We start from the raw sequence: 27,583 nt of genomic DNA on the forward strand, positions 1-27,583 counted from the left end.
AAGCTGTATCACTTTTCGACATAATCTCCCCCACGCTCAATGCAAGTTCATCAGCGCTTACAAAGTGCATAAATTGCTTTAGAAAAAAATTCTTTCGGTAGTCCGCGCAACCACTCGTGCACTGCGTGGCGTACCTCTTCATCAGAATTCCACCCATTCCGTTTCTGAGTGGTCCAAACGTGTGGTAATCACTCGGGGGCAAGGTCTGGTGAGTATGCTGGATGAGGAAGGCGCTCAGAATGCAAGTCTGTGATTGTTGCAACTGTTGTACGGGCAGTGTGGGGCCTTGTATTGTCATGTTGGAAAAGGACACCTGCTGACAGCAATCCACGTCACTTTGATTTGATTGCAGGCCGCAGATGATTTTTTAGGAGATCTGTGTAAGATGCACTGGTCACAGTGGTCCCTCTAGGCACGTAATGCTCCAAAATGACGCCTTTTTCGTCCCAAAACAGAGTCAGCATAACCTTCCCTGCTGATGGTTCTGTTCGAAACTTCTTCGTTTCCGGTTAGTGGAAGTGAACCCAGGTTTCGTCCCCAGTGACGATTCTTGCAAGGAGGCCATCACCTTCTCGTTCAAAGCGTCAACTGCCGTGGCACCCATCTTGCAGACACTTTCCGAAATGGAGCACACCATGCACAATTTGGTGTGCTGACCCATGACTAATCTGTAAACGTGCTGCAGTGTCATTCAGTGTCACTCGGCGGTTTTCATTCACTACGGCTTCGACTGCTGCCATGTTCTGTGGAGTCACAACTCGTTGTGCCTGACCTGGACGAACAGCATCTTCCACTGAAGTCACACCATTTACGAACTTCCTACTCCATTCGTAGACTTGCTGCTGTGACAAACGCGCATCACCGTACTGAACCTTCATTCGTCGATGAATTTCAATAGGTTTCACACCTTCACTACGCAAAAACCGAATAACAGAACGTTGTTCTTCCCTTGTGCAAGTCGCAAGTGGGGCGGCCATCTTTATACTGATACTGCGACGGTATGTGTCAATCTGCACTATGCTGCCACCTACAGGCCATTCTGCAACGTGTTTGTAGCACGCTTACCGACGTACAGGATAACGGCGCGTAATTTCGATTTGTTATTACAATTTTAAGGTTTTCATTTGACTCGTATGATCCCACCGAGCGAGGTGGCGCAGTGGCTAGCACACTGGACTCGCATTCGGGAGGACGATGGTTCAATCCCGCGTCCGGCCATCCCGATTTAGGTTTTCCGTGATTTCCCTAAATCACTCCAGGCAAATGCCGGGATGGTTCCTTTCGAAGGGCACGGCCGACTTCCTTCCCTAATCCGATGAGACCGATGACCTCGATGTCTGGTCTCCTATCCCCAAAACAAGCCAAGCCAACTATGAAACTTCCTGGCAGATTAAAACTGTGTGCCCGACCGAGACTCGAACTCGGGACCTTTGCCTTTCGTGGCTAAGTGCTCAATGGTTCGCGGAATAGCAAGTTTGGAAGGTAGGAGACGAGGTACTGGCAGAATTGAAGCTGTGAGGACGGGGCATGAGTCGTGCTTGGGTAGCTCAGATGGCAGAGCACTTTGCGCGCGAAAGGCAAAGGTCCCGCGTTCGAGTCTCGGTCCGGCACACAGTTTTAATCTGCAGAGTGAAAATCTCACTCTGTGTATGCAGGTACTTAACAGTGGTGATAAATGCTGAAAACCCTGGTCGTATAAGGATTAGTCACTATGAGCAGTTATTCCGGTGCAACTTTCTACTAATCATTTCATTATCTGACATATATTATGCTAATGGACCTAAAGAAGAAAAATTGCTCTACAAATATTTCATCAATACTGATACGGTGTACGCAACTACTAAAAGGCGTGTTTTGATCAAAATCCACATTATTCTAATCATTTAAAACATCTCTAAAGTTGGTTTTCTCGTTTCTTTCTTAAAATGTAGACGTAATGCGCACTTCGATTCTCATCCGGGTTGGGGATTTTTTCTGCTCAAGGACTGGGTGTTTATGTTGTCCTTATCATTTAATTATCATCATTCGTGACAATGACTAGATCGGACTGAGTAAAGATTGGACTGTGTCAGAACTGGGACTTTGTATGGGCGCTGATAACTGTGTAGTTGAGTGCACCACAAACCAAAGATCATCAAACATCTCACTTAACACTTCGTTTCAACTTCCCTCCTCACTGGCATTGTACATAAAAGATAGAAGAAACAGGTAGAACATAATTGGTAAACACTGAAACAACAACGTTAACAATTAAGTCTACTGTTGTGGCAATATTTTTGCAACGGCCATTAATGCAGACCGTTGCCAGCCATTTCCTTGCTCCATGCCCCATAGACATAGTTGTGAGCTTCCTACCGTAGTTCCAGACCCCACCTACACTACTTCTGGTGATTCAATTTGAATGTGCTATAATACCTTTTTCAAAAACAAACGCTACAGTTACAAATATTTTGATAAACATGGGGCAGCTACTTCGTTAGCGAGATGCAGTTGGTACTAGCCATTAGGAAAACATAGGGCGACACTAAGGTGACGCAGAGGCTGCGCAGCATACTTACGCCCTCTGGACGCTGGTTTTGGTGGCTCGGCCGTCAGGCAGCAGCACGGTCAGGTCCATGCTGCCGGCCAGCAGGTCTGGCGGCGTGTCCTCTGTGACGGGGACCGCCATGCTGGAACACACAAACAAGGGCCGATGTTAGACGCGTGTCTGGTGGCTGCAGTACTGTCGCAGTCCCTGCCAAGCCGTGACACTAGCACATACATGGGCAAAATATACAACAGCCATATCACTAAACAGCAGGTGTTATGACAAGGTGTTCATATGCCATCGAAGTTGGTTGGTTGGGTGGGTGGTAGTAGTAGTGGTGGTATTAGTTGTGGTGGAGGTGGTGGTAGTTGTGGTGGTGGTGGTGGTGGTAGTTGTGGTGGTAGTTTGGTGGTGGTAGTTGTGGTGGTGGTGGTGGTAGTTGTGGTGGTGGTGGTAGTTGTTGTGGTGGTGGTGGTAGTTGTTGTGGTGGTGGTGGTAGTTGTTGTGGTGGTGGTGGTAGTTGTGGTGGTGGTGGTGGTAGTTGTTGTGGTGGTGGTAGTTGTGGTGGTGGTGGTAGTTGTGGTGGTGGTGGTAGTTGTGGTGGTGGTGGTAGTTGTGGTGGTGGTGGTAGTTGTGGTGGTGGTGGTAGTTGTGGTGGTGGTGGTAGTTGTGGTGGTGGTGGTAGTTGTGGTGGTGGTGGTAGTTGTGGTGGTGGTGGTAGTAGTGATAGTGGTAGTAGTAGTAGTGATAGTGGTAGTAGTAGTAGTAGTAGTAGTAGTAGTAGTAGTAGTAGTAGTAGTAGTAGTAGTAGTAGTAGTAGTGGTGGTGGTGGTGTTAGTAGTGGTTGTGGTGGTAGTAGTGGTTGTGGTGGTAGTAGTGGTTGTGGTGGTAGTAGTGGTTGTGGTGGTAGTAGTGGTTGTGGTGGTAGTAGTGGTTGTGGTGGTAGTAGTGGTTGTGGTGGTAGTAGCGGTTGTGGTGGTAGTAGCGGTTGTGGTGGTAGTAGCGGTTGTGGTGGTAGTAGCGGTTGTGGTGGTAGTAGCGGTTGTGGTGGTAGTAGCGGTTGTGGTGGTAGTAGCGGTTGTGGTGGTAGTAGCGGTTGTGGTGGTAGTAGCGGTTGTGGTGGTAGTAGCGGTTGTGGTGGTAGTAGCAGTTGTGGTGGTAGTAGCAGTTGTGGTGGTAGTAGCAGTTGTGGTGGTAGTAGCAGTTGTGGTGGTAGTAGCAGTTGTGGTGGTAGTAGCAGTTGTGGTGGTAGTAGCAGTTGTGGTGGTAGTAGCAGTTGTGGTGGTAGTAGCAGTTGTGGTGGTAGTAGCAGTTGTGGTGGTAGTAGCAGTTGTGGTGGTAGTAGCAGTTGTGGTGGTAGTAGCAGTTGTGGTGGTAGTAGCGGTTGTGGTGGTAGTAGCGGTTGTGGTGGTGGTAGCGGTTGTGGTGGTGGTAGCGGTTGTGGTGGTGGTAGCGGTTGTGGTGGTAGTAGCGGTTGTGGTGGTAGTAGCGGTTGTGGTGGTAGTAGTGGTTGTGGTGGTAGTAGTGGTTGTGGTGGTAGTAGTGGTTGTGGTGGTAGTAGTGGTTGTGGTGGTAGTAGTGGTTGTGGTGGTAGTAGTGGTTGTGGTGGTAGTAGTGGTTGTGGTGGTAGTAGTGGTTGTGGTAGTAGTAGTGGTTGTGGTGGTAGTAGTGGTTGTGGTAGTAGTAGTGGTTGTAATAACAGTAGTAGAATTTTATTCGTCTGTGGGGTCACTTTACAAGAGTACTAGCCAAGTCGTATTACAGTTAAACAGAGATAACACTCATACATGTATGCTTTTACTTACAAATCTCTTTTAACGAGATGAGCCATTCTCGCGGCCAGCTAGGCTCAAAGCAGGAGAACCTTCCAGGAAGTGGAAGGTGTACATCAACATAAGGCAATGACGTCAAAGAAACTCAACTGTTTCATGGTATTTGTGTAAAAGCCAGCTATAATTTATGTAGGCCAATACATCAACTGATGCCTCCTCAGTTTTACTAAATTTCTCGTGTTTATTACGTGTTAGTAGCTTAATATTTAATAAATTGCCGCGCGGGGCAGCCACGCGGTCTAGGGCGTCTCGTCACGGTCCGCCGTCGGAGGTTCGAGTCGTCCTTCGGGCATGGGTGTCTGTGTCGTCGTTAGCGTAAGTTACTTTAAGTAATGCGTAAACTTAGGGACCGATGACCACAGTAGTTTGGTCCCATAAGACCTTACCACAAATTAAAAATCTATTTTATTTAAATCTATTTTTTAAATAAATTACATTGCCATTCTTCAAAGGAAATGATTACCAACATCTGCAGCAGCAGGTGCCTATTTACAATACACAATCAACTGTCTACAGTCAACATCGGTACTTGCCATGTAGCTAACAGAAATTTTCAATGCTTCATTCTAGACATGGAGATAATTTGTGGGAGCTGTGACCCCATGGTCTATGCTTAGTTTTTTTTCTCTCCTCCAGCAAGTGTTTCAGATAGGAGCATCGAACGGAAGTACATTAATCTATGCCAGATCCTAGGAAAGGATGCGAAGTTACATGAAAATCATTTCGTGTCTTGTATAGTAATCGAGTACGTTATAGCTCAGGCGCATCGGCTATTTAATATCAGCAATCGAAACCATTAAACAGTAAATTTACCATGAAGCGAAGGCAACAATTCCAAGATTCTTGAAAACATCTCTGCTTATTTACATTAACACGATATTATTTCTGCTGAATATATACTCTATTGTCTTTAGTTGCACTTCCCCATATACTAGCGCATTCTGAAAAGTAATGCATCTGAATTTATGGGAAAACCCTTCGATCTTTTTAATAACGAACGTTCTTAATATTGCACATCTTTAATCTTAATGTCTATATGTTTATTTCTTAACACAGTCACTCTGGAGATGAACGAATTTTTCCCAACGACAGACCAGTTTGTTAATACCGTTACTGTAGGAAGTTTGACTATATTGACGGAGCCACAACCTCACCTCTGAACGTATCGCGACATCACTATCAAAGTTAAGTCAACGAAAGTGTTCTTTAAGTTACAGAAACAGATGAAAAAAAAGGATGGGGCAAGCTGGGACTGTATGGAAGATGGTTGGTGACAACCTGAGGCGTCGGATTATTGCAGAAGTCGCAGCGCTTGTGGGTGGTCTCAAATTGTCATGCTGTGGGACAACTTTTCGAATTCGTGCTTACTGTTTTCTGAGGGAGACATGGCACTTGCCGGCGAAAGGCAAAGGTCCCGAGTTCGAGTCTCGGTCCAGCATACAGTTTCAATCTGCCAGGAAGTTCCGTATCAGAGCACACTCGGCTGCAGAGTGAAAGTTCCATTCTGGAAACATCCTCTAGGGCAGGGCATCCCAACCTTCTCAGCTGGCGGACCCCTTCTCCAGTCGAAAATCCATGGCGGACCCCTCGCCAGTCAAGAACACAGTAACTTCAAATTTCGGAGCGAAACCCATGGGAACTGAAAACTTCTTAATGCACGTGCCATGTTCCCAATTCGTCCAGCATGCAAGAAACAATGATTAACACACGGCTTTATGAGATTTTCTGCAGTGGTATGAGCTTTGCCTGTTTTTACCACTCGATAACTAACCAGAAGGAAGCTTTTAATGAATTTTCATTAATTGTTTTTGCATGAGTTTTCATGCAATGCTGAGAAGCAGCAAGTTCAGCACTCTCCCTTTTGAAAAAAATCGATGTCTTTAGCCTGGAAATCCGGGTGAGTACCTTCAGAATGATGGCGCAATTTATCTGGAACCACTGAACTGGGCGAAAGGACTCGCGCACAAATCACACACTGAGCTTTACCATTGTTTGTCTCCATAAAGCCCATTTCTAAACAGCTTTCGTTGTACTTACGCTTCTTGGTTATGCCACTTCCACAGGATATTGCAACGAATGCAGTACTTGCAGCTTTTTCACATAATAAATCCGACATAGCTCGCTCCACGCGTGCGTAAAAGGTTTCAGCGCATCTAGCGCCGTGGGCCGGCGCACAAACGGCCCCCGTATTGCTGCGAAACAGTCGATCAGAGAAGCCGCATCTCCGGCACTAAACTGCGTCTGCGTTCTCACTTAGGAACCGCAAAGGCTGCTTGGGAATACGACCTGAAGTAAAAGTACACATGTTTTTCACACACAAAAAAAATAGTGATGAATTTGGTTTTTACATTTTTATTCAATAATTTTACTCATTATTTTACACGATTTGGTGAAGGGTGGCCGCGGACCCCCTACAAAGAGCCGGCGGACCCCTAAGGGGTCCGCGGACCACACGTTGGGAAGGCCTGGTCTAGGCTGTGGTAAGCCATGTCTCCGCAATATCCTTTCTTTCAGGAGTGCTAGTTATGCTAGGTAATGCAGGAGAGCTTGTGCGAAGTTTGGAAGGTAGGAGACGAGGTACTTGCAGAAGTAAAGTTGTGAGGACGGGGCGTGAGTCGTGCTTGTGTAGCTCAGACGGTAGAGCACTTGCCCGCGAAAGGCAAAGGGCCCGAGTTCGAGTCGCCGCCCAGCACACAGTTTTAACTGCCAACAAGTTTCAACAAATTGTTATTATTCGCTGCATTTCCTAGTCCCACAGTTGCACTGTGTGTGTGTGTGTGTGTGTGTGTGTGTGTGTGTGTGTGTGTGTCTCGAAGAAAGCAGCGGAAAAGAGGAAACACAGATGAAACCGTAGGTATTACGTCGAGACAGTAAAAGCATTCAGCAAAATTTGCTACGAACTGTGCAAGTGCAGGAAATCAGGTTTTCATATACAAATTACTTACGAATGGATGAGAATGTATTTCAGTATTTGCTCAAAAAATTGCCTTCTTATATTACAAAACAGAATACTCTCTTGAGAAATGCTATATGTGCATAAGACAGGCAAACTAACGCTGGGATTTTTTGATACTGGAGACAGCTACTCTAGTCCACAACACAGCACTCTAATATCACATTGCAAATTAACCAAAATAATTGCAGAAATATGGGAAGCGATTTATAAAGCGCTGAAGGGGGAATATGTACAGGTAAATATTTAGTACACTATATGGGCAAGAGGAACAATTTTTGATTTTGAGTAATTAATGCTATTAGCGATCCAACAACATCTACATCTACATCCATACTCCGCAAGCCACCTGACGGTGTGTGGCGGAGGGTACCTGGAGTACCTCTATCGGTTCTCCCTTCTATTCCAGTCTCGTATTGTTCGTGGAAAGAAAGATTGTCTGTATGCTTCTGTGTGAGCTCCAATCTCTCTGATTTTATCCTCACGGTCTCTTCGCGAGATATACGTATGAGGGAGCAATATACTGCTCGACTCTTCGGTGAAGGTATGTTCTCGAAACTTCAACAAAAGCCCTTACCGAGCTACTGAGCGGCTCTCTTGCAGAGTCTTCCACTGGAGTTTATCTATCATCTCCGTAACGCTTTCGCGATTACTAAATGATCCTGTAACGAAGCGCGCTGCTCTCCGTTGGATCTTCTCTCTCTCTTCTATCGACCCTATCTGGTACGGATCCCACACTGCCGAGCAGTATTCAAGCAGTGGGCGAACAAGCGTACTGTAACCTACTTCCTTTGTTTTCGGATTGCATTTCCTTAGGATTCTTCCAATGAATCTCAGTCTGGCATCTGCTTCACCGACGATCAACTTTATATGATCATTCCATTTTAAATCACTCCTAATGCGTACTCCCAGATAATTCATGGTATTAACTGCTTCCAGTTGCTGACCTGCTATTTTGTAGCTAAATGATAAAGGATCTATCTTTCTGTGTATTCGCAGCACATTATACTTGCCTACGTTGAGATTCAATTGCCATTCCCTGCACCATGCGTCAATTCGCTGCAGATCCTCCTGCATTTCATTTCAGTACAATTTTCCATTGTTACAGCCTCTAGATACACCACAGCATCATCTGCAAGAAGTCTCAGTGAACTTCCGATGTCATCCACAAGGTCATTTATGTATATTGTGAACAGCAACAACTACAAAATAAATACAAGTACGAGACAGATGAAACGCTTTTTAACTTGCGACCTCCAGAGTTCAAAAGTAGACAAAGTACAAAATGGAAAGCTAAGAAAGAATTTTTTATTTTTCCGGCTTGCTGAAAAGCTGCGTGGATGTTTGCAGATGTAGAGGTGGATGGGTGTATCTGTGATCGTGGACACATGTCGCCTGCAGCACATACCACCTGCCCATGAACACACAATTAATAGCATGCAACTGTGACCCTTTCCCGTCCTCTCCCCTCCCCTCCCCTCCCCCCCCCCCCCCCCAGACGAAGCAAGTTTATTAAAGAGTCGATGGAAAACACAAACTTTAAAGTCCTGTTTACAAACACACTAGAGACGTTAAATAGCTGCAGCGACGCGAGCGCTCCAAGCGGTTACATTTAACACTGCAATGAACAGAAGACTAACGACTTTTATGATCAAATCTTCGGCGAAGCCCAAGATCTGATCATATTTGACGACAGGCGAGATTTGACACAAATCGACGGCGAAGGCCAAGATCTGATCATATTTATTTGACGACACGGGATATTTGACAGAGTTCCCTGCTATCCGATCAAATTTCTTTGACGTAAATGTTTGACAGTCAGCTGCTAAGGCCGGTATTACGCTATCATAATTCTTTGTCAAAGCTGTGTTGTCGGCTGGGGGGGGGGGGGCAGAGGACGCCGCCCGCAATGTGTGACGTCACGGGCGAGCGAAGCTGTGTGTCGAGGGGCGGAAGCGGACCCACGGCCGAGACGGCACGCTTTCTAGCGGCCACGGGCTGCCAGCCAGCCCACAGCTGCTCTCTGCTCGGACAGCTCCCAGGCGCGACCCATCATACGAGCACACTACGCAACTAGCAGGCCAGCTGCGTCCAGCAAGCAGCGGTGCGTGCTCGCCTGTACAAGCAACACCGACTCGAAGGAAGGCCTCGGCGCTTGTCGGTGACGTCACGTCAGCTAGGCACGGCGAGCGCCAGGCATACTCATAATGGTGGTGCCTCCCTCTCTGACACAGGAAAATGTGAAGCTACTGGCGGTACTTGACCAACACACATTGTTCTGAGAGATTTCTGCAATCAATTAATTGTGCAATTCATTACACTTCTTAACAAATAGTGTACTCCTGAACTTAAATTTCCACCTCTTTTAAGGACTGACATACAAGAACAACTTCATGGTCCAGCAGCAACAGAATTCGTGCTTCTTTACCTTATTTGTAAAACTGAGGAAGTTACGTTTGTACGGGATTGCTTTTACAAGAAACTGAACATATTGGTGCTCTTCTTTAGGTATGTTGGTTGACTATGGGGTGAGGAGCACAGAATGTTAATGAAATATCTTGCGATTGAACACGTTGCGGGAGGGGGTCGGGGACAGAAGAAGAGGCAAAAGAGAGATACTTGTTTTATCAAATAAATTTTTTTGTATCTGATATAGTTTCTCCTTTCAGTTGCAAGAGGGGAATATTTATCTTTTGTAATGTGCATGTTTAAAAAAGTTTAAGCTCAGCAGTATTTTCAATGTATCAAGCTATTTTATTTCCTGTCTGGAATTCCTTTCGTTGAAAACGACTGTAATCTAATGACTGGCAACAGTTGGACATTTACACATGTAAATTAGTTCACATTTCCAGTGACGATGTCAAACGAATATGAATAAATAAAAGAAACGAGTTCATTGTAAGAGGGTTGGGGTAAGTTTCGATAACAAAATCGATCAAGTAAATATAGTTACTTGAATGTAAAATTTCCGAAGCTTGCAATGGGGCAAAGCATCTCCTCATATTGATCTACGTTTGTTTCGACAGGATTCAGTAATACAGAACTATGGTCTTCATTTGTAGCTTTACGATAGTAAGAAAATCTTTCATCTAAATAAAACTGCAGAATCCAAAACAATACCATCCATTTTGTCCAAAAATAAGAGATTTATAGTGATAAGCACGCCCAGGCGTTTCTGCCTGCAGCAGACCTGGCGCTCGCCGTGCCTAGCTGACGTGACGTCACCAACAAGCGCCGAGGCCTTCCTTTGAGGCGGTGTTGGTACAAGCCGCAGTGCTGTTGCCGTTTCAGCTGACCGACACAACCCAGTTTGGTCGAGACACTCAGCTGCAGGCGACACACAGCCGAAGGTCCCCATGAGGGTACTTGCTGCCCGCTGTATGCTTTGCTGTGGCTTTCGGTACCATACTGCACGAATATAATAATTCAAATCCCACAGAAAGCAGGTGTTCACAGATCTGAAAACTGCCGAACTATCGGTTTAATAAGTCACAGCTACAAAATACTAACACGAATTCTTTACAGACGAATGGAAAAACTGGTAGAAGCCGATCTCGGGGAAGGTCAGTTTGGATTCCGTAGAAATGTTGGAACACGTGAGGAAATACTGACCCTACGACTTCTCAGAAAATAGATTAAGGAAAGGCAAACGTACGTTTCTAGCATTTGTAGACTTAGAGAAAGCTTTTGACAATGTTGATTGGAATACTCTCTTTCAAATTCTATAGGTGGCAGGGGTAAAATACAGGGAGCGAAAGGCTATTTACAATTTGTACAGAAAGCAGATGGCAGTTATAAGAGTCGAGGGGCATGAAAGGGAACCAGTGGTTGGGAACGGAGTGAGACAGGGTTGTAGCCTCTCCCCGATGTTATTCAATCTGTATGTTGAGCAAGCAATAAAGGAAACAAAAGAAAAGTTCGGAGTAGGTATTAAAATCCATGGAGAAGAAATAAAAACTTTGACGTTCGCCGATGACATTGTAATTCTGTCAGAGACAGCAAAGGACTTGGAAGAGCAGTTGAACGGAATGGACAGTGTCTTGAAAGGAGGATATAAGATGAACATCAACAAAAGCAAAACGAGGATAATGGAATGTAGTCGGATTAAGTCGGGTGATGCTGAGGGAATTAGATTAGGAAATGAGACACTTAAAGTAGTAAAGGAGTTTTGCTATTTGGGGAGCAAAATAACTGATGATGGTCGAAGTAGAGAGGATATAAAATGTAGACTGGCAATGGCAAGCAAAGCGTTTCTAAAGAAGAGATATTTCTTAAAATCGACTATAGATTTAAGTGTCAGGAAGTCATTTCTGAAAGTATTTGTATGGAGTGTAGCCATGTATGGAAGTGAAACATGGACAATAAATAGTTTGGACAAGAAGAGAATAGAAGCTTTCGAAATGTGGTGCTACAGAAGAATGCTGAAGATTAGATGGGTGGATCATGTAACTAATGAGGAAGTATTGAATAGGATTGGGGAGAAGAGAAGTTTGTGGCACAACTTGACCAGAAGAAGGGATCGGTTGGTAGGACATGTTCTGAGGCATCAAGGGATCACCAATTTAGTATTGGAGGGCAGCGTGGAGGGTAAAAATCGTAGAGGGAGACCGAGAGATGAATGCACTAAGCAGATTCAGAAGGATGTAGGCTGCAGTAGGTACTGGGAGATGAAGAAGCTTGCACAGGATAGAGCAGCAGGGAGAGCTGCATCAAACCAGTCTCTGGACTGAAGACCACCACAACAACAACAATAACAACAACTATACGAATAGTTACGGTTCCTAGCAATCTGTGTGGTTTGAGAAGCGGCGTGTCACACAGAAACCGGTACCTGCTACAGCTGAGAAGAACGAAATGTGTGTCCCTCCATTCTACAGTAATTTTCGCAGCTCTATGAGTTCGTACTGTATAAAAAAGCACTCCTTCAGGCCACGAGTGGCCTACCGGCATCATCCGACCGCCGAGTCATTCTCTGTGGAGGATGCGGAGGGGCGTGTGGTCAGCACACCGCTCCTCCGGTCGTTACGATGGTTTTCTTTGACCGAAGCCGCAACTATTCGGTCGAGTAGCTCCTGAATTGGCATCACGAGGCTGAGTGCACCCCGAAAAATGGCAACAGCGCATGGCGGCCTGGATGGTCACCCATCCAAGTGCCGACCACGCCCGACAACGCTTAATTTCGGTGATATCACGGGAACCGGGGTGACCACTGCCTTCACACTGTATATCACGATGGACATTTCGAACTTTTGTTGTCACTATCCATGAGTTTCAGCCACAGCCGTTTCTGTTTCTTATCAAGCAATCCGCCCGCCGCCAACATTATAAGGTTCATTCAAATGGAACGTAGTCAGTTCGTCTACCTCTGCCTTACACGTGAGGTACCACGCAACTACGGGTATTGGCAGAGAGATTGAGGCGGCCGTAGTGGCCGAGCGGTTCTAGGCGCTACAGCCCTGGCACCGCGCGACCGCAGGTTCGAATCCTGCCTCGGGCATGGATGTGTGTGATGTCCTTAGGTTAGTTAGGTTTAAGTAGTGCTAAGTTCTAGGGGACTGATGACCTCAGATGTTAAGTCCCACAGTGCTCAGAGCCATTTGAACTATTTTCAGATACTGACGCGTGGACACCGTTTGATGTTGCACAGCGCAAGTGTGGTTTCACACCGAAGAAAAGGTACACTATCGAAGATGCGGGCGAGTAAGCAGGAACAACGACGAGCGATTCGATTTTTGGCGGCGCACCTGTCAGACATTACGTTATTGCGCAATTCATAAAAAAATTGTTTTTGCTTATTTAACTCCTTTTGTGAGCCATCTATCCCTCTACTAGCTACATCTAGATAGTACCGTTACGGTTCTCCCTTCTATTCCAATCTCCAATTTTTCGTGGAAAAAAGGATTGTCTGTATGCCTCTGTGTGGGCTCTAATCTCTGATTTTATCCTCATGGTCTCTTCGGGAGATGTACGTAGGAGGGAGCAATATACTGCTTGACTCCTCGGTGAAGGTATGTTCTCGAAACTTCAACAAAAAACCGTACCGAGCTAACTGACAACTTAATCAGGAACAACGAGAAGCGATTCGATTTTCGGAGGCGGAGGGAACTGGAGGCCGTGAAATGTATCGACGAATGAAGGGTGTGTACGGTCTAAGTCGTTCTTGTGGAATGGCGCAAACGATTCCTTGAGGGGCGCGATCCACTGAGTAAGTAGGCTGTTTAGGTTTTTATGTTGATAACGCCACGTAGCGCTCTGTATGAAAATCACTGGCTGTGCTGTGTGCAGTCTGTGGCTGGTAGGCATTGTTGGAATATTCGCCATTGTAGCGTTGGGCAGCTGGATGTGAACAGCGCGTAGCGTTGCGCAGTTGGAGGTGAGCCGCCAGCAGTGGTGGATGGCGGAGTTTTGTGAGCGGACGATCTGGACGTGTGTCCGACAGAAAAAGGAAATTTGTTAAGACTGCATGTCATGAACTGATACATATATTGTGACTTTGGAACATTATTAAGGTAAATACATTGCTTTTTCTCCATCAAAACCTTTCATTTTGCTAACTATGCCTATCAGTAGTTCAATAGTTAGAATTTCTTATTTAGCTGGCAGTATTGGCGCTCGCTGTATTGCAGTAGTTCGAGTAACGAAGATTTTTGTGAGCTAAGTGATTCATGAGAGGTATAGGTTATTGTTAGTAAGGGCCATTCTTTTGTAAGGATTATTGGAAGTTTGCGTTGCGCTAAAAATATTGTGTGTCAGTTTAGTGTTGATCAGAATAAGTAAAGAGAGAAATGTTTGAGTACGTTCAGTTTTGCTCAGCTGTTTGAACACCCCATTTGCCACCAGAGAAAGGAAAACAAATACCATCATTCAATTCTTGTTTTGTGCAGCACAGTTGTCGCTCCGAACAGTAAGGTTTTTCTTCGTCGTTATCCCGGTCTTAAACACTTTCAGAATGCATCAAGTGATTTCATTTCCGTTCCTACCATCGATACTCTCATCCCACATGCTCATCTAAGACTGAAGGGCGTCACATACATACTGCCACGTTGTAACTAGATACACTATGTGATCAAAAGTATCCGGACACCCGGCTGAAAATGACAAGTTCGTGGCGCTCTCCATCGGTAATGCTGGAATTCAATATCGCCTAACTTTAGCGTTGATGACAGCTTCCACTTTCGTAGACATACGTTGTGTTAGTTGCTGGAATGTTTCTCGGGAAATGGCAGCCCATTCTTCACAGAGTGCTGCACTGAGGAGAGGTATTCGGTGTCCGTCGATGAGACCTAGCACGAAGTGCGCGTTCCAAAACATCCTAAAGGTGTTCTATAGGATTCAGGTCAGAAATCCGTGCAGGCCAGTCCATTACAGGGATGTTATTGTCGTGTAACCACTCCGCCACAGGCCGTGCATTACGAACAGGTGCTCGACCGTGTTGAAAGATGCAATTGCCGTCCCCGAATTACTCTTCAACGGTGGGGAGCAAGAAGGTGTTACATCAATGTATGTCTGTGTGGTAACAGTTGCACATGAATAACACGACCACCGCCTCCGAATTTTACTGTTGGCACTACACACGCTGTCACATGACGTTCACGGGGCATTTGTCATACCTACACCGTACCATCGGATCGCCTCATTGTGTACCGTGATTAGTTACTCCACAGAACGTTTTTCCACTTTCCAATTGTCCCATGTTGACGCTCATAACACCAAGCGAGGAGTAGTTTGACATTCACTGGATTGATGTGTGGCTTATGAGCAGCCGCTCGACCGTGAAGTTTTCTCACCTCCCGCCTGTCATAGTACTTGCAGTGGATCCTGATGCAGTTTGGAATTGCTTTGTGATGGTCTGGATAGATGTCTGCCTATTACACATTACGACCCTCTTCAACTGTCGGCGGTCTCTGTCAGTCAACAGACGAGGTCGGCCTGTACGCTTTTGTGCTGTACGTGTCGCTTCAGGTTTCCACTTCACTATCACATCGGAAACAGTGGACCTAGGGATGTTTAGGAGTGTGGAAATCTCGCGTACAGGCGTATCAGACAAGTGACACCCAATCCGTGAGTTCCGAGGAGATACTTTTGATCACATTGTGTAACTGGCGGCGATAAAACACCTTGGGGTGCATTGGGCATAAACATAACCTGCTGCATATGAATCGATATGAAGCAAAGTGAAACACACACAACTGAATGGCACATTGCACCATTCTTATGAAATTAGCAGGCAACTTAGCACTCGAAATTCTCGGTGGACACAGCGCTTTTGATATGTAATCCTAACCGGTATCCTGCACCTTTCAAACCACTTTTCACATTTTTCTACAGTTATCCAATGATGGACAGCTATAGAGGCAGTATGGGACTTCCGTCGCTTTGTTGAGTCCATGCCATATTGAGGTACTGCACGACGTCGGGAAAAATGAGGTCCAGCGACATTTAGATGTATCCCACGACTTTAGTCACCTTCGTGTGATGGGGCGCAGAGGAGCTCCTTCATGAACGTTTCGTTATTCCACTTGGTTCAGTGGGTAATTAGGTAAGGAAAAAGAAACTTTCGCGCAAGTAATCTTCGCATGCCGGACGTTTTCATTCTGCCAGACTGGTGGTAGGTGGCGCATCAGACAGACCACGTGGTCCGGCCCGGGCGTATCTCGCTTTCACATCCGGGGCCCGTCCCATTACACTCGCTAATTTCTCTCTCTCTCTCTCTCAGTGTGTGTGTGTGTGTGTTTTTGTTGTGGTTTCAGGGCGCAAAACTCCTATGGTTATTAGCGCCCGGTCCGGGACTTAAGAAACAGTAAAAAACCGAAAATGGAAACCAGCAGCAATGGGAACGAAAGTCATAAAATTGGAGAAACTAAAAACAGAAGGAAGGCTTAAAAATCCTCCACACAAGGGGTTGGTTGTCCCCAAAAAGAGCTTCAAATGACTGACGTCATCTCATTGGCACTAATAAACTCGAGAACGCGATCGGCTGAGCGCGTGTCATCTGCTAAAATCGACGATATATCAGGAGACAGCTGTAGACGGGAGCGTAACGGAGTAAAATACGGGCACTCAATTAAAAGGTGTCTTACCGTCCACAACTGAGAGCACTGGGGACAGAGTGGGGAAGGATCGCCACTTAAAAGATGTCGATGGCTAAAAAGACATTGCCCTATCCGGAGTCTAGTTAAAATTACCTCCACCCGACGACGCGTTCGGGAGGAAGAGGTCCAAGCACAGGGAAGAGCTTTCACGTCCCGCAATTGATTATGGGGAAGTGTCGACCAATGTGCGTGCCATAAAAGAACAACACGACGACATAAATCGCTCCGTAGATCGGCGAAGGGAATCCATTGAATAGCTGGCCGAAGAAGAGAGACTGCAGCCTTGGCTGCTATATCGGCCGCCTCATTGCCACAGATACCAGCGTGTCCCGGGAGCCAGAGGAACGCCACCGAGACGCCCCCCAGGTGGAGCAAGCGCAGACAGTCCTGAATCCGGTGGGTCAGAGGGTGCACAGGATAAAGAGCTTGGAGACTGAGGAGAGAGCTGAGAGAATCTGAGCAGATAACATACTGTATCCGCTGATGGCTGCGGATGTAGTGGACAGCCTGGAGAACAGCGTAAAGCTCCGTGTGTGTGTGTGTGTGTGTGTGTGTGTGTGTGTGTGTGTATCAAATGCCAAGACGCAGCATGCAAACCAGACCCGCTGTTCTCTAGTCGAGGTTGAGCCTAGTTGTTTTTGAAAGGGCCATTCTGTAGTACTAGCTCGGTACCCTACCGAACAGAAGAAAACCACTGACTGCCCGTTACAGCGTTTAGCCCGCAGAGTTTAACCACGAGCTTAGTTGGCATTTCAACCAATACGACGGTCCCCCACTTCAGAAATGAGTGGGGCGCGGGGTAATCGTGGGAGCTGAGAAAGATCTGCAACTTTCCACTGCTTTTATTCAGATCAGGGCTCACAAGAACATCGGTTTGCTGCAAAATTCCTGAGGATAACCGTAAGTTCCAATGTAATAAATTTTTCGACAGAAAAATCTTTGTGCATAAATTTAGACAACATCGCTCATGCGAAACTCGGGTTCCTCTTTTCTCGCACGACATCCTGCGAACGATGAAGGCCAACAGGCAGGTTCTATACTCCAGTATGAAATTTTCACTCTGCAGCGGAGTGTGCGCAGATATGAAACTTGCTGGCAGATTAACACTGTGTGCCGGAGCGAGACTCGAATTCGGGACCTTCGCCTTTCGCGGGCAAGTGCTCTACCATCTGAGCTACCAAAACGAAAGGCAAAGGTCCCGAGTTAGATTCTCGGTCCGCCACACAGTTTTAATCTGTCAGGAAGTTTCACGTTCCATATTCCCACATGTCACTGTGCACCACTTACAGACTGTTAACGATGCTACGAGCAGATGGAATAAGTTCACAGGTATGTGACTAGCTCGAAGACTTCGTAAGTAATAGAACTCCGTATGTTGTCCTCGACGGCGGGTGTTCATCAGAGGCAAGGGTCCCGCCAGGAGTGCCCCAGGGAAGTGTGGTAGGACGGCTGTTGTCTATATACATAAATTATGTATATACATAAATTATGGATAGGGCGAGGTGTTTTCATCTTCCCCGAGGTCGGCTTCTACCAGTTTTTCCATTCCTCTGTAAACAATTCGCGTTAGGATTTTGCATCCGTGACTTATTAAACTGATAGTTTGGTAATTTTCACATCTGTCAACACCTGCTTTCTTTGGGATTGGAAATATTATATTCTTCTTGAAGTCTGAGGGTATTTCGCCCGTCTCATACATCTTGCTCACCATTTGGTAGAGTTTTTTCAGGACTGGCTCTCCCAAGGCCGTCAGTAGTTCTAATGGAATGTTATCTACTCCCGGGGCCTTGTTTCGACTCAGGTCTTTCAGTGCTCTGTCAAACTCTTCACGCAGTATCATATCTCCCAATTCGGCTTTCGAAAACAATTTAAAAAATGAGCACCTGTTGAAATGTAGGTACCAGTCAGCAAACGAATAAGGGGAAGAAAAAGAAGGAAGGGGAGAGAGGGAAGGAGAGGGGGGAGGGGGAGAGAGAGAGAGAGAGAGAGAGAGAGAGAGAGAGAGAGAGAGAGAGAGAGAGAGGCGTTGTGGATGTCAGCTGTCCGTTCCGAGCGAAGGATTAATTCGTCCCGCGGCGCACAAGAAGGATCAGAAATGTCGGCGTCGCCTTTCCCAACGTTACGCTCCTCCGCTGTGGTCGATCAACGGCAGCGGCGCCGTGGATTCTGGGGAACGAGACGAGTGGCGAGGAACGGATGAAAGTTACCTCCAGTCCACAGGAAGACGCTAAAGAACGACACAAATACAAAAGCACAAAACAGTCCGGCAGCCGTGAGAACATCGGCACGTTTCGTGCTTGACTGGGAGAGAGAACGAGTTTCCACGTGGTATCTTGGCCGATAGTAACACTGGGGTCAAACCGGTCTGCAGAAAAATGCGTTTATTTTTACGAAACAATACTTTTTCTACTTTTCAACATAACCCCTTTAACATTTATACACTTGTTCCAACGGCCTACAAGCATTTTTTATTCCGGCTCCAAAGAACACTTTATGTTTGAACCAATTTGCCACAAACTTTTTCACATTCTCGTTGTCCTTGTTGTTGAGTGCACCGACCAAATGGAGATCAGTGGGTGCTAAGTCAGGACTGTGAGCCGCGGCGCTCGTTACTGGCGCGCCAGATCTCGACTGATCTGTGTTCAGTTTTTCAAGGCCTATCCACTGTGCCAACTTATAACTTAATCTGAGGGGGGTGCGATGGGGAGGTTCCCTTGTTAGAACCAAAATACGCAACTGACAGGAAAAAAAAAGTGTGACGTCCTCCGCATGACTACCTAAACAAAATTCATTTGAATTTCGAGAGCAGTGGTAAAACAATTTTTACCGACGATATCCGCACCTGCACGGTCTTACTATTAGCAACGTAAGTGTTGCTGAAGATGTTCGTGGATAACTGCACATCTTCTGCTTACACCGACGCCGGTAATACCGTGTTCCCTACGAGAGCCACAGAGCGGTTTAAACTGAGAAACAACAAATGAAGTGTTCTGTTAAAAGAATCGCATAACGACATGTGTTTCAGGTAACAGAGAGTCAGTGCAAGAGCGCACTGCCCTTAACGCGTGTAGTGACTAGTAAAAAAGAAAAAGAAAAGAAAAGGAAAGAAAAAAGGGGAAGAAAAGAAAAGGAAACAAAAAAAGGGAAAGAAAAAAAAGGAAAGAAAAAAAGGGAAAGAAAAAAGGAAAGAAAAGGAAAGTTTGAAAATGTGGAAGGAAATGGCGAATAAAAAGGCGGTTTTAAAATCGTTAATGACCGTGAAAAAGGGAAAGAATGAAATGCAAATCGGACTTCGAATTACAGAAAAGCTATCGGATTTCGTGATTCGGAAAAGCTATTGTTGGGGTGGTGCTTGTGACGTTTCTTAGAAAAAGTCAAACCAATTTCCACTACAAAAATTATTTGAAAGAGAACAGAAAATAACAAAATGTGATTAACAGGGGGAAATGGCGTAGATAAAGAGTACATTCATTGCCAAGTTGATATGTCTTCTCCCGTGCGTCGTTCAGGTCTTGTTCTCCAACGATCTCCTGCTTCATTTCTGCATGAAAAAGTCGTAGCTTGCAGTAAATTTCGTCGTCCAGGAATCACCAATGTCTACAAATTAAAACCATCTTGATCTTGAACGCAATGTATTTTACGGCTGCTTCCATTCTCCAAATTTCATACAAGCCTGCACAATACTATATGTCTGCACATCAATAAGTTTTTACGTCTTAATCAGACCAAGACTAGCGAGTAAGTTAAATTAAGCTTTCGCTCACAAGAGACAATAGCGGGTAGAAGAAAAAAAAATACAATTTTTGTACCTTCGTTTTCTTATAAATATTCCCTCTCCAGAATGAGATTTTCACTCTGCAGCGGAGTGTGCGCTGATATGAAACTTTCTGGCAGATTAAAACTGTCTGCCCGACCGAGACTCGAACTCGGGACCTTTGCCTTTCGCGAGCAAGTGTTCTACCAACTGAGCTACCGAAACACGACTCACGCCCGGTACTCACAGCTTTACTTCTGCCAGTATCTCGTCTCATGGCTGTGGCTAAGCCATGTCTCCGCAATATCCTTTCTTTCAGGAGTGCTAGTTCTGCAAGGTTCGCAGGAGAGCTTCTGTAAATTTTGGAAGGTAGGAGACGAGATACTGGCGGAAGTAAAGCTGTGAGGACGGGGCGTGAGTCGTGCTTGGGTAGCTCAGTTGGTAGAGCACTTGCCCGCGAAAGGCAAAGGTCCCGAGTTCGAGTCTCGGTCGGGCGCACAGTTTTAATGTGCCAGGAAGTTTCAATATTTTCTCTGCCGTCCGCTCATACAGCTGCGACGGTATAATTTATATCTGAGAAAACGAGTGTAGCGCGGCGAAATTCAAAGTCCCGCTACACGCGCTACACCTGGTACGTTAATTTGTTACGGCTGTGGTCACAACTTTTGCCTCATGTTGTGAATTTTAAATGAGCCGCGACTTGCTGCAGTCAATAGTTTAAATATCAGCACAGGTTAGTAGCAGCTGGAGGCCGCTGCTGGTGCTATTGTCTGGAGAAGGTCGCTCTATATGCTGGAACCCCTCCTCTTCTCTTCTCTTCTCTCTCTCTCTCTCTCTCTTTCTCTCTCTGCCCCCTCTCCCTCCTGCTAGATGCCACACAAGGTCACGCCGCGGTCGTTCAACTCCTACCTACGCGTTGGCGGCAACAGCTGGACACAGACACACAGGGTTTAAAGGTCTTCTCACGACCTGCGCAATGACGTCACCCACCTATCCAATTACCGTCTTGCCTCGCACTGCCCAGTCACGACTTGGAATTCCGTTCTCCCAGTTTGAAATACGCCATAATCAGACGAATAACTTCCTTGCTGTACATACTTCCAGTAGGTTTTTTCCGTTCTGTTTACGAACAATCTAACGTCCTGCTTTCTCTACAGTGCTTCTGCTCACACCTTGCATCCCGGCAAACTATATGAAAATAGGAGAAGCGTTAAATATTGGTTTTGTTGAATTTGCTATCACGGGAAAAAAGTTAACGAATTGCATAACGATTTCCGAGAAGTTAGTACAGTCGTCGTAAGAGACGACTGCACTTGGCGTCCCGACACGTCAACTGCAAAATCCTGGAAAACGTTATGAAACTCCTTCGCCACTCGCGTGTAGCAAACCGAATAACGCGCACATTTACCACGAAACAACTCGTGGCTTTTCACCACCAGACTGCACCTGCTCACACTTCGTAGGCCTTTGTGAATATTTGGCCAAATAAGCCATCTGTAATGACCCCCCCAACCTCTTATGTATGCTATACGGGGTGGTCCATTGATTGTGACCGGGCCAAATATTTCACGAAGCAAGCATCAAACGAAAAAACCACGAAGAACGGAACTCGTCTAGCTTCAATGGGGAAACCAGATGGCGCTATGGTTGGCCCGCTAGATATCAACTACGTTTTTTTTTTTAATACGAACCCTCATTTTTTACTACATATTCGTGTAGTGCGTAAACATTGGTAGGACATGGAGGAGATGTTCTGACACATCGAGGGATCACCAATTTAGTATTGGAGGGCACCGTGGAGGGTAAAAATCGTAGAGGGAGACCACGAGATGAGATGAATACTACACTAAGCAGATTCAGAAGGATGTAGGTTGCAGTAGGTACTGGGAGATAAAGAAGCTTGCACAGGATAGAGTAGCATGGAGAGCTGCCTCAAACCAGTCTCTGGACTGAAGACCACAACAACAACAACAACAACAACAACAACAACAACAACGTAAAGAAATATGAATGTTTTAGTTGGACCACTTTTTTCGCTTTGTGATAGATGGCACTCTAATAGCCACAAACGTGTAAGTACGTGGTATCACCTAATATTCCGCCAGTGCGGACGGTATTTGCTTCGTGATACATTACCCGTGTTAAAATGGACCGTTTACCTATTGCGGAAAAGGTCGATATCGTGTTGATGTATGGCTATTGTGATCAAAATGGCCAATGTGCGTGTGCTATGTATGCTGCTCGGTATCCTGGACGACATCATCCAAGTGTCCCGACCGTTCGCCGGATAGTTATGTTGTTAAGGAAACTGGCAGTGTCCAGCAACATGTGAAACGTAAACCTGCAACAAATGATACCCAAGTAGGTGTTTTAGCTGCTGTCGCAGCTAATCCGCACATCAGTAGCAGACAAATTGCGCGAGATCCGGGAATCTCAAAAACGTCGGTGTTGAGAATGCTACATCAACATTGACTGCACCCGTACCATATTTCTATGCACCAGGAATCGCATGCCGAAGACAGTTCTGCCACTGGGCGCAAGAGAAATTACGGGACGATGACAGACGCGCAGCCCTTCCCGGACGTTTTTGTTGCAGTGCGGGAAGGAATTTGTTCTTCAAAACATTTTCGTAGGATGCACCTGTTACTGAAGTTCCCATTGGAACGCAATGGGTAAGGATTACGCCCTCGCTGTCCCAGAACATGGACACCATTTTTTCAGCACTGTCGGTTACCCGAATTTTTTTTTGGTGGTGGTGAATCTGTGTGCTTCCATTGAGATGACTGGCGCTTTGTTTCTGGATTGAAAAATGCCATCCACGTTTCATCCATTGTCACAACCGACGAAAAGAAAGTCCCATTCGTGCTGTCGTTGCGCGTCAACATTGCTCGGCAACGTGCCACATGGGCAGCCGTGTGGTCGTTCGTCAGCATTCGTGGCAACACCTGGATGACACTTTTCGCATTTTCAGGTCGTCGTGCAGGACTGTGTGCACAGAACCCACAGAAATGCCAACTGTGGAGGCGGTCTGTTCAACAGTCATTCGGCGATCCCCCAAAACGATTCTCTCCACTTTCTCGATCGTGTCGTCAGACCGGCTTGTGCAAGCCCGAGGTTGTTTCAGTTTGTTGTCACACAATGTTCTGCCTTCATTAAACTGTCGCACCCACGAACGCACTTTCGACACATCCATAACTCCATCACCACATGTCTCTTTCAACTGTCGACGAATTTCAATTGGTTTCACACCACGCAAATTCGGAAAACGAATGATTGCACGCTGTTCAAGTAAGCAAAACGTCGCCATTTTAAGTATTTAAAACAGTTCTCATTCTCGCCGCTGGCGGTAAAATTCCATCTGCCGTATGGTGCTGCCATCTCTAGGACGTATTGACAATGAACGCGGCCTCATTTTAAAACAACGCGTATGTTTCTATCTCTTTCCACTCCGGAGAAAAAAAAAATCGGAGGCCTTAGAACTTGAATGCACCTCGTACCAAGCACAAATGAACGGTGAACGAGTAAAACTGAACGGTTCCCAATAATAACGATCAGAAGTGAACTAGTTCCCCAGGATGAACGAGTTTGCCCATCTCTAGTGTGGAGAGTTTGTGTGAGGAGAGGAGCAGCGTTGAGACAGACCTCGGCGGGCAGCCAGCGCAGCGCGAGAAGCGACCCGGCGGCAGAGTTCGCACGCGCTCCCATAACACGCGTGCCGTTACTCCGTAACGAGCTGAGGCAGTGTAGGGAGCCCGGCTGCGCCGTCATTAGCCGACGAGACGCGGCTGCTGTTCGGTTGTTCTGGCAACCCAGTGTGCGGGCGTCGGCTTCACCCGAGCACGAGAAACACGCACTGTAGCGGGTGAGCACACTTCCGCAAGGTGGCACTGCTGGGAAAGCGGGAGGGCAAACCCAGCGTTTACAGCATTCCCAGATTTAGCGATCGTTCCTGACAGTTCTGGAGTTAAATACAGGACACAGAAGGTTACTTACGACGGCCGCTCAATGAATATCGCCCCACAATAAATTTTTCGGAACACATTTCTTAATAACAGAATTTTGTGAGAACATCGGTCACGACTTGTTTTAGATGTACACTGTGTGATCAAAAGTATCCGGACACGTGGCTGAAAATGAGTTACAAGTTTGTGGCGCCCCCCATCGGCAATGCTGGAATTCGATATGGTGTTGGCCACACCTTAGCCGTCAAGACAGCTTCCACTCTCGCAGGCGTACGTTCAGTCAGGTGCTGGAAGGTTTATTGGGGATTGGCAGCCCGTTCTGCTCGGAGTGCTGCACTGAGGAGAGGTATGGATGTCGGTCGGTGAGGCCTGGCACGAAGTCGGCGTTCCAAAACATCCCAAAGGTGTTCTGTAGGATTCAGGACAGGACTCTGTGCAGGCCAGTCCACTACAGCGATGTTACTGTAGTGTAACCACTCCGCCACAGACCCTGCATTATGAACTGGTCCTCGATCGTGTTGAAAGATGCAATCATCATCCCCGAATTGCTCTTCAACAGTGGGAAGCAAGAAGGTGCTTGAAACATCAACGTAGGCCTGTGCTGTGATAGTGCCACGCAAAACAAGGGGTGCAAGCCCCCTCCACGAAAAACACGACCACACCGCAACACCACCGCGTCCGAATTTTACTGTCTGCACTACACACGCTGGCAGATGACGTTCACCGGGCATTCGCCATACCCACACACCCTGAAATCAGATCGCCACATTGTGTACGGTGATTCGTCACTCCGCACAACGTTTTTGCACTGTTCAATCGTCCAATGTTTACGCTCCTTACAGCAAACTAGCCGTCGTTTGGTATTTAGGGCGTCAGAAATGGCTTATGAGCGGCAACTCGACCATGAAATCAGCGTTTCTCACCTCCCGCTTAACTGTCATAGTACTTGCAGTGGATCCTGATGCAGTTTGGGATTCCTGTGTGATGGTCTGGATAGATGTCTGCCTATTACGTATTACGACCCTCTTCAACTGTCAGCGCTCTCTATCAGTCAACAGACGAGGTCGGCCCGTACGCTTTTGTGCTGTACGTGTCCCTCCACGTTTCCACTTCACATCGGAAACAGTGTACCTAAGGATGTCAAGGAGCGTCCAAATTTCGCGTACAGACGTATGGCAAGTGACACGCAATCAACTGACCACGTTCGAAGTCCATGAGTTCCGCGGAGCTCCCCATTCAGCTCTCTCACGATGTCTAATGAGTACTGAGGTCGCTGATATGGAGTACCTGGCAGCACAATGCACCTAATATGAAAAACGTATGTTTTCGAGGGTGTCCGGATACTTTTGATCACATTGTGTACTATACGTTTCAGTTGTTCTCGCAGCGTGGATGGTGGCGCACGGGCCTTTGGCTCGGGTTCAATCCCCGATACAGTCCTACGTCCAATTCTTTGTATCGCTCTGGTCTTTGTTTCAGAAAAGCAAACAAAGACAAGTTTGGCGACCCCCTCTCTGACGAGCCGCTTCACTTTGCGCAACGACCTGATTGGCTAAATTCAACGCTAATTAACTGGAAAACGGCGCAACGTATCGAATTTTTTTTTCCTAACAGTGTTTTCTCAGCACGACCTATCCTGCATGACCCTTACAAGCTTTTCACACTGTTTCTGACCACCCTCTATAGTATGGCCGCAAAAAAGCGAGGTAGGGGCCTTATTTATTGAACGACTGTCGTCCGCCCGACAGCTGAGTCGTTAGCGTGACGGATTGCCGTCCTCCGGGCCCGGGTTCGATTCCCGGAGGGGATTTTCCCCTCTCAGGGAGTGGGTGTTGTGTTGTCTTCCTCATCACTTCATCCCCATCCGGCACGCAGGTCGCCCGATGTGGCGTCGAATGTAATAAGAGCTGCACCCAGGCGGCCTGACCTGCCCCGTATGGGGCCTCCCGGCCAATGACGCCAAACGCTCATTTCCGTTTTTGTCGTACACGCTATCTGCAATTTAATCTACATTTTCCCCCATGCGCGTAAAACCGTCGTTTTGCTACGGGCCGCGAAGTTTTGGCGTGGGCATCCTCCCACATCTGTTGTATTGTTCTCCGTTATCAGATTATGATTTAAATTCTTCACCGATTTGACTCTTTCCGAAACTCAAGCCTGCGTCTTACCCGCCAGATATTTCCCTTATCGCAGTGTTACGCCGTTAAGCCTCAAAGGCTGCGAGCCTTCGTCGCAGAAGAAGGTGACAGGAGTTCCCCAGGGAAGCCTAGCATTGGCCCTCGTTTTCATGTTTGTAGGCCATTACACTAGGCTGCGACTACAGCAGACAGTGCACACGTAGAAAGCCACTGGACTGCCCTATACGTGGTTTCGCAGGTCGCTGGAAGAGCTGCATCAACCTGACCGGTTTAAAACAAAACAGGTCGTTGAATTTTCCCTTCTCTTTATTTAACTAGATTGTTATAATTTCTTTGTAATTGCTGATACGTCTGTGAGTCTCAAATAATCAAACGGAAACTAAATTAATTATGACCAGGTCTATACAAAGTTGAAGTGTTTTTGGATGAATTTGGCGACACCTCTAAAATCACCCACCGAAAATCAATAGCTTATGTGTCTGGTGCTACCCCTGCTTCCGCCGTTGTGTGCTGTAGTAGTTGTGTTCTTGTGGTTGTGATTATACGAGTGTTTGAACTAGCCGCCATCACATCGTGGTGGTCACCAGGACATCTGTTTATTTATAAAGCGAAAAAACTTGAGATTGTTCTATAATGTTCTCGAATTATTTATAATCAGGACTTTTTTTTAAATAGGAACCCCCGTTTTATTATATATTCGTGTAGTACGTAAAGAAATATGAATGTCTTAGTTGGACCACTTTTTTCGCTTTGTGATAGATGGCTCCGTAATAGTCACAAACGTATAAGTACGTGGTATCACGTAACATTCCGCCAGTGCGGACGGTATTCGCTTCGTGATACATTACCCGTGTTAAAATGGACCGTTTACCAATTGCGGAAAATATCGATATCGTGTTGATGTATGGCTATTGTGATCAAAATGCTCAACGGGCGTGTGCTGTGTATGCCGCACGGTATCCTGGACGACATCATCCAAGTGTCCGGACCATTCGCCGGAGAGTTACGTTATTTAAGGAAACAGGAAGTGTTCAGCCACGTGTGAAACGTCAACCGCGACCTGCAACAAATGATGATGCCCTAGTAGGTGTTTTAGCTGCTGTCGCGGCTAATCCGCAAATCAGTAGCAGACAAACTGCGCGAGATTCGGGAATCTCAAAAACGTAGGTGTTGGGAATGCTACATCAACATTGACTGCACCCGTACCATATTTCTATGCACCAGGAATCGCATGCCGACGACTTTGAACTTCGTATACAGTTCTGCCACTGGGCACAAGAGAAATTACGGGACGATGACAGATTTTTTGCACGCGTTCTATTTAG

The 27,583-nt window shown here is 46.4% G+C and overlaps 2 protein-coding genes across 2 annotated transcripts in view; both read right to left on the minus strand.

Annotated features, from left to right (window-relative positions):
• Positions 1-27,583, minus strand: part of LOC126108286 (uncharacterized) — a 365,566-nt gene that overhangs the window by 193,720 nt on the left and 144,263 nt on the right. Inside the window, exon 2 of the mRNA XM_049913510.1 lies at positions 2,559-2,669. Within this exon, the coding sequence (XP_049769467.1) occupies positions 2,559-2,668 (110 nt within the window). The 5' untranslated portion in view covers position 2,669. The remainder of the gene's footprint in view (positions 1-2,558; positions 2,670-27,583) is intronic.
• Positions 3,362-4,358, minus strand: LOC126108287 (histidine-rich glycoprotein-like). Its single transcript, XM_049913511.1, has 2 exons — positions 4,333-4,358; positions 3,362-4,247 (listed from the first exon to the last, which is right to left on the minus strand). The coding sequence occupies exons 1-2, from the start codon at positions 4,356-4,358 to the stop codon at positions 3,362-3,364; spliced, it is 912 nt and encodes a 303-aa protein (XP_049769468.1).

The sequence above is a fragment of the Schistocerca cancellata genome, chromosome 11 (genome assembly GCF_023864275.1).
Source record: "Schistocerca cancellata isolate TAMUIC-IGC-003103 chromosome 11, iqSchCanc2.1, whole genome shotgun sequence".
Classification (NCBI taxonomy): Eukaryota; Metazoa; Arthropoda; class Insecta; order Orthoptera; family Acrididae; genus Schistocerca; species Schistocerca cancellata.

Bases quoted from the DNA above. Each gene is read 5' to 3' on its own strand.
- LOC126108287 (XM_049913511.1), bottom strand. From the start codon at position 4,358: ATGGCTCATCTCGTTAAAAGAGATTT. The intron at 4,248-4,332 runs GTAAGTAAAAGC...GTGACCCCACAG, and splicing joins CATCTCGTTAAAAGAGATTT to ACGAATAAAATTCTACTACT.